At 44.6% G+C, this 12,014-nt stretch overlaps 1 protein-coding gene across 3 annotated transcripts in view; it reads right to left on the bottom strand.

Moving 5' to 3' along the window:
• Nucleotides 1-12,014, bottom strand: part of KIDINS220 (kinase D interacting substrate 220) — a 1,022,767-nt gene that overhangs the window by 841,833 nt on the left and 168,920 nt on the right. For all 3 annotated transcript variants that reach the window (XM_078647833.1, XM_078647835.1, XM_078647834.1), the window contains exon 4: nt 1,877-1,975. In XM_078647833.1, the coding sequence (XP_078503959.1) occupies nt 1,877-1,975 (99 nt within the window). The remainder of the gene's footprint in view (nt 1-1,876; nt 1,976-12,014) is intronic.

Below are 12,014 nucleotides of genomic sequence, written 5' to 3'. Positions count from 1 at the left end.
ACTTGCAAATTGCGCTCAATTGCGTGTCACAATTTGCGACTCGCTAAATGCCATGTACAACAGTGTCTGAGACACTGTTAGCGATTCCTAATGGGGCCGCAATTTGAATGCCTTATGCATATTAATCAGGCACTCACAATTTGCGACCCCATTAGGAATGGCTGACCCTCCCACGGATGGTGGCCTGCTGGGCTCAGCAGACCTCCATATCTGGGACTGCTTTTAAAGGAAGCAGTTTTTTATTTTTTATTTTATGCAGCCCGTTTTCCTTAAAGGAAAAAGGGATGCATTTAAAAAAAATAAAAATTCAACGTTTTTGTTTGATTTTTTAAGGGCAGGTGTCCCTGGGACCACTGCCTACCCCTAAAAAGTATTTTCCCCTGCAATCGCAAAGGGGAAGGGGTCCCTTGGGGACCCCTTCCCATTTGTGAGTGCTCTACCACCCTCTTGAAGAGGTTGGTAAATTGCAAGTGTTTTGCGACCGCAATTGCAGTCGCAAAACATTCGTACATAGGCCTCTGACTTGCTACTAGGAAGGGACCCCCTTGTAACTCCCCTTCCTAATAACGACTCGCAATTCCTATTTAGCGAGTCGCAAAAAAATTGTGATTCCATAAATCGGGATTGTACATGGCGCTATTAGATTTTGCATGTGCAAATGGGTCGCAAACCTGTTTGCTCATGCAAAATAGGGTCGTACATCTGGCCCTAAGACTTTAACGCATAGGACGACCCGGAGATCTTTGTTTTTAATCCGGTATTATTTTACTGCCCCATCTGAGCTGTTGTGTTATCACCACTTCTCCACTCGCTCCTACATAGGGCCAAGTTTACTGCACGATGAAGCACTAGCTCCCTTGGAATCTTCCCAAAATTAAGTGGTTTGTGTTGCGGGTCGTGAAGTGAAAACATTATATTTCGGAAGCAAGAGAGGATCCTGCCTTTGGATCCGCACCAGAGTGCATAAGTCACATTTGTATGGGCTACAGGTGGGGCTGTGGTAGCAACTACTACAGAACAGGGCTACCCAGCTTTATGAGCCTCGCCTAACTTTGAACCACAGAGCACTGCAGGACCACACATTGGACATGAGAAACCCACATTAATATGCAATATCAGACCATAAATATCTGTACCCCCTAAAAGATGTATTTTCAGCTTGTGGGCCACTTTAGTGAAAATACACACAATATCTGCTTAAAACGCACACATACAGACTAAGCTAAAAAATCCTTCCTCTTCGTTATTGCTTTCTACCATTCAGTCAAAACAGGGGTGCAACAATAGTAAATCATGCTATTATTCAAGATTATGCTACGAAAAGCAGTAACATATTACTTCCAATTTAAAGTAACCCACTGAAAATGAAACAATTACAAAAACGTATAACATCTCTTAGCAAATATACCATAGCTTGGGGTTAATTATGTTAACAGTTCATGGAACACAAACTGCAGTGGTATTTCAAAATGATACTCCTGCATTCATACTCTGCTTTAGCAAAATAAGTGAATAGCGTCAACAAGCATGTGTGGGGCATATTTCCTGACTACACCTACTCTTGCAGCAGAGAGCGATATAATTACAGCAGCCAAATAGAAGTGAGAAAAAAACTACAGCTATTCAGCAGACGGAGAAGACAAATAAATGTGGCTACGTAAGGAGTTAACCCTCCGATCAAAAACTCTTTTGAAATGCATATCTTAAATACAACTACAGTTATTTTAAAAGAACAAAAGGAAAATGTAACCAACCACACTAGTTCTCTACCGGGTAAGCACTTGCAACAGGTATACACACACCGTGGAAAAGCGTCGGTTCTAAATCACTAAAAATGAAAGGTAATTAACGGGATGAAAACAAATCAACACAATACCATGTCCCGGTGCTCCAGGTTAACATTCCACTCGAGCAGCTCTCGTATGACTTCCAGGTGGCCCTCCTTCGCCGCACAAATGAGAGATGTCCAGTTATCCTAAGGAAGATGAACAACACAAAAATCATGAAAAGCGCAACATGTAATAAGAGGGAGTAGAACAGGTAATAAGGCTGAGCACAACAGGTAATAAGGCTGAGCACAACAGGTGATAAGCTGAGCACAAAAGGTGGTCGAGCACATACCAAGTGGTCGTACCAGGTGGACATCGGGCCGGAATATTCCAAGCACGAGACAGCACGACTCGTGGGGCGCAGCGCGAGGCAGAGCGCGCGGTTTCGAGCCTGCTATTTCTCAGCTTACACTAATGACAGTACGCACTCACGTTCAAATTATATGATACCAGGATCTGGTTACAGTTTGCGAAGCAGTTGTGCTTTTCTCAACTTCTCTCTCAGCCTTTTAAACACAAGCTGTCGCAGTAACCACGAAGAAAACGGTGGAAGGACGGCGTGTGCCGGCCGGGGCACAGCCGAGGAGGAATTTTACACAAACGTATTTAGTGGTTTTAAAACCTGTTGAAAAGCAGGCCTTTTAACAGCGCCCTAGTACTGCACACCATGTGTCGATTAACGTAGGATAAAGAACCCCAAATGTATTCAAAGAGATAATGCAAATACCAAGGAGCTGCAGCTGGAGAGGACGAGGCTTTCATGATGGAGCTTCGAGGTGGAGCTTCGAGGTGGCACAGTGCCCTCAATGGCATGCCATCATGACGCACTGTCGCTGTAGGGTTTACTTCCTCATCCACCATATTACAAGTCTCTGTTGGGATGGAAGCTGCGACTGAGGCCACAACCAATGGTGGCAATACTAGCAGAGTGTGCTAAAGAAATGCTTGTGCTCCTGGCCCAAAAATTGTCATTGTAGTCGGTACTAAAAGGAGTTTTAGATCTTAAAAGCGTCTCAGGAGGAGTCCCGGTGTTGGGACGAAAAAGTCATCTACATTGCTTTATGAAGCTCTGCTCCCTTAATCCTATTCGATTCCTGACTTGCTCTGTGCAAGTTTCTCTCACTGTGGTTGACCATCAGGCAAGTTCACCGATGGCTCCCATTTTATAGACTATGGGCCCGATGTGGAGATTAGCAGTGAGGGTACTTAGTCGAAATGGCAACAGAGTAACATCTCTGCCACAGACTCTCGACCCGCTCACCCCACCCCCACCACCCCACAGGCTGGATTGGCCAACAATATGTCGAAAACTAAGCGTACTCCGACTGCTTTGGCAGTCAGATAACAATTGTTTTTGGCTACCCATCATCCCCACTGGCGGTGAGGTACAGTAAAAAAAAATCACCCCCCCCCCATACCATGAGAAAAGCCTCCCATGGAGTGGGGGCCATTAGGTTTATATTGTTCAAAAACAAACTGGTTGCAAATGCAAAACTTCGGAAAAGTTTCATAGAACTATCAGTCAAACCATTCCAGCATTGACAGGAACCACCAATTCATGCCAATATATAGTAATTGAGAGAGGGCTGGCGGACATCTCTCAATTTGGCTCATGGATTAAAGGCAGCGTAGCGGACGTAAAGTCCTCTGCCACCCTACCTGCCTTTACTCCATCCCTCAAAATCTTAAATCACACTTTAAGACATCAGCTCTTATGTCAAAATTCTAGTCAGAACCGCAGGGCTTTTTTTAGCTGTATAACTTTTAGTTTGCCAACCACTTCTCATGGGTAAAATGCTCTTCAGTCTCCCATAACTGGGGTCCTTTGTATGTCTTGGACATGCATGGAAGTTGTGGCAAGGGATGGTAGAAGTGTTTGCGCGCATGTGTGTATTCTGGAGTTCAGTGGATTTCAGGTATGTGCAATTCACAAGATGGTAGTCTCCTTTGTAAGGGGCCATCGTTGTCCATTTCGAATACTGAAGTAGACAACAGCGGTACCCCTCCCAAAAAAAGCTTTAATTGCTGAGGGGAGGGAAATACCATGCCAGAATTTTTGATATAGGTGCAGTTTCCCAGTCAGAGTAAAACTTAGACTGCCCTTTTCCTGCCGGTCTGTGATCTACATTCCGTTGGGAATGCCATTCATGCCTGGAGCAATTTTATATTTCACCAGAACCAGCATGCGCTGATTTCAGGAGGGGCAGGGCTGCTGCATCACCTGGCCATAAAGTAATCACACTTCTTCTTGGGAAGACCCCATGGAAATCAAAATGTATACACAATTTGGCTGGTGATCTGCACTTTGTGAGATGCGAGGATCTGATTGTGTGGGATATTGCTGTTGTGAGGGCAGAGTGAGGGGTTGAGAAAATGGTGGAAAAGAGAGGGAATAGCGAGAGAGAGAGAGAAGTGGCAAGAAGAGATGCAGGTGTACAGAATAAAGGATGCACAAGTAGAAAATGGTTGTGGTGGAGTGAGAGAGGATAATTACTAATCTGTTGGCTAAGCAGTTTAAGCCTTTTTTTTTAAACAAACTTTATTGGGTTTTCTTTTTGTTGTTTACCATACAATAAAACAAATATATTGCACATATCTTCATGTACATCATATGAATGCTAAGCTGTATAAGGCCTGCATCCAGTATGTTATATAGCCATCATCGTTATCATCCCAAGGGATTCCAGCCAACATTTTTTCCTGTGCATTAAATTCTCCCTCGAGGATGTTCAGCACATTTATCAGAAGATTCCTAACAAATCAATAGCCAATAACCCTGCCCTCCTCCCTCCTAACAACCGCCCCCCTCCCGGCTCCGGCTCTAACTATGTAGCGTGTAAATCTATTAAACGTCTCCAGGTAGTTGGATTTTAATGTGTCTAATGTCGGATTCCACTGCTTCTTCTATTATCTTAGGGGGGTTGATACGCACATTATTATGTGATTGCAGTTACTATTGAGTGTTTGGAACGTCTGAAGCAGCATCCAGATTGATTTTTCTATATGCTTCCACCATTGTATCCCAGTCCAAGGAGATTGGATGTTTCCTTAGACCACCAGCCTCCTCTCTACTCAGCGCCACGCTTTCAGCTCCCGTCCATCGAAGCATTTCAGTATGCCACACACCTAGAGAGGTGGCTCTGTCTGACTTCCAGTGCATGGTGATGGACATTTTTTTGGATCTATAAGCGCAAGGTCCAGAAAGCGAAGTTGAACCTTTTGTGACTTTGTCCATTTGCGAATACCCAATATGCATTCTGCAGCCGTGTTCCCCGTGGGCAGGCATGTTATGTCGCCTAACATACGAGTAACCTCCCTCCAAAACTCACCAAAGCAAACACATGCCCACACCATATGGAGGAGATCTGCTTCAGGCAATTTGCATCAGGGGCAGTTGTGTGCTGTTTTAGAGTACATTCTGTGCAGCCTGTGCGGCGTCAAGTAAGCTCTGTGTATAAACATACATTGAATAAACTTGAACTTGGTATTGCGTGGTATTTGCCGTGGGTATTCCAATATGTCCCCCCATTCCCTGTCCGTTAAGTCCCATCCCACACCAGCCACCCACTGTGTGCGCGTAGCATCCAGCGGGATTTGGGCATGTGTCCAGATACTGAGGTATAACCATTTAATAAGGTGGCTGCCACGTCCCATGTAATACAGAAATGTAACAAATTCATTTGCCTGGGGTTCCTCCCGCTGTGGGGCCCATTGTCTTTTAATATATTGCAGCATGTGTCGTGTAGAGTATGGCAGGAGCTCCCGTGGCTCGTTTAAAAGTGTTGTGGTCCATAAATGTCCCATTCCCAAAAAAAGCTCCAATGGTCTCCACACCTGCATCTGTCCAGGGTCCAAGTACTCTTTGCGTTAGTGTGCAGTTTGCCAACGGTAGTCTGACCAATGGAATGTTAGCGGCATATCTACCGCCTTTAGAGGTATATCGCAGCGCCCTCCCCCAGCAAGGCAGCGCCATCCAGAGGAGGCCCGGCAGCGCCTGGTGTGGTCTACCATGGGGCAATAGTAAAGCACGGAGCAGTCCCTGCTCGACGTGCCTGGGACTGTAATCAATTTCCTGTAAGTTGCGTACAGCTGTCCAATAGGACAGCCACTGTACTTTCCAGACATAGTAATACCCCCTGAAGTCTGGCGCCCCTAGTCCGCCTTCCTGTGCATTGATTTGTAGTTTCCTAAGACTTATTCAGTGTCGGACCGTCCTCCAGATTAAATCTATCAGGTTAGTATCTAGTGTATTAAAAATCGTTGCGGGTATTAACAATGGCAGGTTCATGAAATAATACAAAAGACTGGGAAGGACCACCATCTTTGATAAGGCCACACATCCTATAGCCGATATTGGTAACGTGGTCCAGAAAGCTACCTGTGAGGGTATGCCCCGAATAGCCTTAACCAGATTGCACTCCAACATGTCCACCTGTGAACGATACACATTAATGCCCAGGTATTTGAAACTCTGTGAGGCAACAGGCCGCTGGAGTTCTCCGAAAGCAATATAGTCCGGGTGTCTTTGGTTGTGAAAGAAAAAGGCATTGGGTTCTGATTAATTGATGGATAAGCCCGATATCATTTCGAACTCAGCAAAGATACGGGGAAGCGAGCCCAGTCGCTCCAACATGTCAGTTACATATAAGGTAAGATCATCTGCATAAGCTGATACCAGGTGTGTTAAGGTGCCTATAGTGATACCGCACCGTGCGGCCTCTCGCCGTATACGGAGTGCCAATGTCTCCAGTGCTAAAACAAATAATATCGGGGACAGGGGGCAGCCTTGTTGCGTACCCCTGTGGATGCCATATTCCCTGGAGATAAGCTTCCTGGTTCGGACACTTGCAGTGGGCGCCGCATATAGTAGCTTCACCCATTTTACGTATTCGGGGAGTAAACCAAAGCGCGCAATGGCCCTGAACATGTAGTCCAACGACAACGTATCAAATGCTTGTATCATGTCCCGGGATATGCAGCCAACATTTGGGTATTGTGTGAGATCAGCCGACATGATCTGGTGCAGTCTGCGTAGGTTTAATGAAGTGCTCCTAGCTGGTATAAACCCACACTGATCCATATGAATCAACTTGTATGGTTAAATTCTGTTAGCCAATACTTTGCTTGAAATCTTTTATTCCGTACATAGCAGGGACTGAGGGGGGTAGCCGGACATGTCTGCCAGATCCCTACCTGGCTTGAGCAATGACACCACCAGCACCTGGGCGGTGGGGCAAGGAAGGCGCCCACCTCGAGCGATTTCTTATATAACTCCTCCAGGTGCTGTATTAATATCTCAGAGTACGTGTCAAAGAATTCCACCAGCAGTCCATCCGGGCCCAGTGTTTTTTTGCATGAGAGTGCGCCTATCGCTGCTGTTATCTCTGCCCTGGTAATAGGTCCCACCAGGTCCTTCTGCATGTCTGTCGGGGTTGTGGATACGGTAGGTCCTCGAGAAAGTCGTCAATGGAAGACTTCCCCAAAAAGTGTGGTGCCCTGTACAACCCTTCGTAGTAGTCACTGAAGGAATCACTAATATCACACTGTGTGGTCGCAGTTTCTCCCCCAGGTAGTGTAACGCGGCTAATAACAGTAGTGGGAGGGTCATTTCTAATCGTTTTAACTAGGAGGGTACCTGACTTATCGGCATCCGAATGGTGTATTTGCGTGGAAGATCTATAATCTATCAGTCTCAGCGTTTTGAGCAGTTTTGCATGTTGGATGAGTGTCTTTTGTAGCAGTGCCTGTTTCGTAGGATCGCGTGTTGCCACCTGTTCTAGTCAGGACATATCTGTCTGTGTCTTACAGTTTTCTATGTACCTCTTGTCTAGCTCCCATTGTGGCGCTAATTGCTGCACCCCTAACAACGGCCTGAACAGCATCCCACTCAACCAGTATTGTGCAAGCAGTATTGTGATTTTCTGTAAAGTAGTTTTGTAATGTTGTGGAGAGCACGCCGCAAAACGCAGAGTCCTCCAACGTTTGAGGCCATAACCTCCATGTGGGGACTGGGGTGGGTATTCTACCCCAACTAAAAACCGTCTCCAGTGGGTTACGATCCAAAAATGTATTTGCTAAGTGTGTGCTGTCTGTAATATGGTCTGCTATGGACGCTGAACACATAATCCTGTCTATCCTGTCGTGCAACTGGTGTACCGGGGAGAAGAAGGAGTATTCCTTGTGCAGCGGGTTCCTCAGTCGCCAAGTGTCACATATGGACCAACCCTGTACACAGTCGCAAAGGGCTTCTGCCTGCTTGACAGCTGACGTGTCCGGGAGGGTGTGATCGATCCAGGTTGGCGTACATCACTGCATTACAGTCGCCCCTATGAGCCATGGATACGATTCCCACCCCACCAGTATTGAATTCAGACTCATGAAATATTTGTGTTGGTCATAATTTGGAGCGTTCATGTTTCATAGTACAACCGGTATTCCGTCTAGTGTACAGAGCAGGAATATGTATCTGCCTTGCGGTCTATTCGTTTGTCCAACACAACAAATAGAACTCCCCCTCCGCCCCCCCTTTATCCAGAACGTCACCTCCCGGGCCAAAGGAAGAGTAATTTGTGGATATGCCTTGACCTCCCCATTTCTTTCTAATTATGGTAGCCTCAACTTCCATCAAGTGCGATTCTTGGAGGAAGATCACTTGTGCCCCTCGGCGTAACAAAAATGTGTGTCGTTTATGTATGGAGCCTAACCCCCGGACGTACCATGTTTATTTGTCTAGCGTATGCTGTGCCATACAACCAACTGATTCTTCTACTGTGCAGTGGATCATATAATCATGGGAGACCTAAAGCTATTATTGTGCCAGAGTCATATACCCCCAACCTAAACAGAATACCAGGTCACGCCTGTTGTGTGGCGATTTAGATACGTATATAGGTTTCCCGATTTAAGCCCTTATATAGGCACAATTTTAATTGCCCTTAATTAGGCATATAAATTCAACCCTTATTTAGGCATTATCCATGCTAACCAAATACAGGCATAGTCACCTACATCCGTCCATCCACGTCACAACGAGTTCTTGGAAAACCAGACTCTTAAGCCTTTAGGACTTTCCCTCGCTAGAATTATTGATTTATCCAAGAACTCATTTATTATGCATGAACATCTATTCCTTAGGGGATCATTCATGACATTTCTCTGCCTGACTTTTACGTCAATACTGGCATTTCTAAATACCTTCAAGGTATAAATATACCTTCACTTGCCATGGTAAGACAAGGCTGTATGCTTGCACGGCACGGCTACACAGCTTGCCACAGCAAGTTTGGAAGGAATTAAGAGTCCCTGCCTGACGCACGGACCAGGCGCTGTCATCCTCCTCGCAGAGAATCCAGCTCGAGTGTTTCTGAATCCCTTTGCGGGGTATTAGAGATCGAGACCCGGAAAGAGATTCCAAACTCTCTCATTCTAAGGTATGGAGCAGACTAGAACCTAGAGGGGCTCTTGGCAACACTAAACTATAGCTAGCTATACTTTAGAAAACAGCACCTAGTACTTACCTCGTACTACACTTAGGTTAGGTACCCTGGGGTAGGACTATTTAGAAGCACCAGATGAATATTTACATTTTAGCCTGTGTTATTTGTGTGTGTATTTTTATGAACATATGTCATAGCTACAAACTATGCCATTGCAGTATTATATTATCTTATTGTTAACGCTGTACGTATTATACTTCGCATCCTGTCTTACGATTGTAGCAGCTCATATCTCTTGCACGAGAAATACGACTGTTTAATAAACCCTTTTTATTGAATCGCCCGTCTACCTATTTCTGTGTAACTCTGTAGAAACTAAGCATGCACGATTAACTGAGTGAAACTGTTATCTATTGTTTCCACGATTCTGAGAAGAACTGTTCCGATTCTAAGGGAAACAAAGTTGTCATGTTTATGCGGTTGTCAGAGACTAATCCCTTCTTGTTCATTCGAAAAGTTTCTAGTGGCCTCTGCGCTAGCTGGCACACACAAGTAATTAAGTTTAATGTACTAGATAGAGACATACTGACCTCAGTCCTATGTCAAACCTGTAGTGTATAATATTCCAATGCGCAAAGCCTATAAGGGGTATAGGAACTACACTAAATGGCACCCAGCGGTTTGGTAAGGCATTCATCGCTAGATTCTGAAGTAACTCAGTCGTGCTTTTCTCAGAGACCCTCTACTAAAATACTCCATAAGATGTCTGAAGTGGGTAGAGATAATATCCGCCATAGCTGAGTAGGACGACAATCCTATGTATTAGCGGTTTGGTTTGTTCAATGTTGAAGGATACAGTGTTCCAAAATATTGTGCACCTTATTTTTGTTCCCTTGAAACTTGCTCTGCAGTTTTCATTAAACAATGACCGAAAACAGCACAAACACCGTAACCGGTGGAGCTGTACCAGAGGAAGTCTCAGCAGCTTTTGATTATACAGGTTTTAATGAAATCGATGGGAATGCGATAATCATTCTTACAAATTTAAGGAGCCATCACTCTAAAACTTATAAAACATGGCCTAACACCAAGAGGTGGTAGAGCAGTTTTTGTGATAGAGGCACACAAATCTTATCAGACAGAGGTATTCGACTCATGGATAGTATTCCCAGAATCACATCCAGCAACACATTTGTTTCACTTCTACAAAGAAGAAGAACCACCTGAGGAATATATTCCTTTCGAGGATACTGAAATTCCACTAACTTACCAGGAGCATGATCTCTGGTTTAAAGACGCCCTAAAACATTTAAATCACATTACCAGGCTCAGTCCACCAGGTAGACCAGTAGCAACATGGCCGATTTTAGCCGGTTACATACCTCATCCTGAAATCAAAGACATGACAGACGTAGAATTACTTGCTCAACTCAAAGAGTTAATAAAAATCTACAGACAATTGGTCCAATATGTCATGCGGACTTTCACAGTCCAACCACCAATAGTTTTTCCAAAACAAACCTCTCACCAGGGGAATACACTAAAAATCACACCACAGACTTTACACGCAGTCATGGGTAAAATGCCCACAAAATGTGAACAAATTCCACTCTGGATAGCTCAAAAATTACTCAAATCGAAGCAGTATTTCCTGATACTAGCCCTTATGAGAAACACAGAATCTTAACGATCTGCTTACCAATGGGGATCACACCACATCTGGAAGATTGCATCTCTTGGGGTACAGTCTTTGCTGCTATCTATACTAAAACGCATTGTGTTCTGTCCATGGCGGTAATACCGGATGTCCTGAAACAGATTCAAAACGAATACGGGACAGAGCCTGCGCTGAATTTAGGTATTAAGTTACTGAAAAATTTCGACCAGGTCTCAACAATAATATTATCTAATATTAAAAGAGAAGCAGCGTCTTTGGCAATCCGCCAGAAATTAAGGGAATTTGATGTAACAGAACAACAAGAAGAACTAGCCAGAATAATTAAAAAATCCTATGAAGAATTAGACAGAGACAGTTTGGGAAGGAAACCAGTTAAACAACAACCGTCTGAAGGTCCGGAAAAAGACTCTACTAAACACAATCCCACACCTTCTAAAAAGAAGTGGGAAAATAACAAACAACATTTAAAAGAGAAACGTTCTCAATCCCGAGGTAGGTCTCCTCAAAAGGAGCCCTCTGAAAGGAGGTACAACCTCAGGAATAGGGATCATTTGAGAAAACCTGACGGGTATCAAGACACTGATACACATTCCTCTCGTACCGTTCAGATATCGTCACAGACATTCGAAAGAAGAGGACGGTCAGACCACAAGGAAGAACGTGTGAAGTCCAAAGACTATCAACATGTTCAGAAAAACAAACCAAAACCTCAATTCTCCAAAAAGAAAGAAGCAGGTCTGAAGATCAGACATGCCGAGAATTCTGAGAACACAACTCAAGAACGGAGAATGGGCTCAGACAATGCTGGACAGTGCAGCAGAAGTAACAATAGCTCGCCAGAACCTGAAGGGACTTCTGGAGACAGTGGACTTAAATGAACACATTCAAGTTGAAACTGCAGAAACCAGGGTTATTTCTCCACATAGGTTATATGAAATAACACTCCAGAGGGAGGGACACATACCAAGAAACGTGAAAGCACTCTTTTGGGAGCGACTTTCAAAGGTTTATGATCTACTTCTAGCAGAACAGGACTGGCCACCAGAATTTGTCAGGGACTGCCCACATGGC

The sequence above is a fragment of the Lissotriton helveticus genome, chromosome 6, assembly GCF_964261635.1.
Source record: "Lissotriton helveticus chromosome 6, aLisHel1.1, whole genome shotgun sequence".
Lineage (NCBI taxonomy): Eukaryota > Metazoa > Chordata > Amphibia > Caudata > Salamandridae > Lissotriton > Lissotriton helveticus.
The sequence above is the reverse complement of the archived record's forward strand: the minus strand, read 5'-3'. Positions and strand labels throughout refer to the sequence as shown.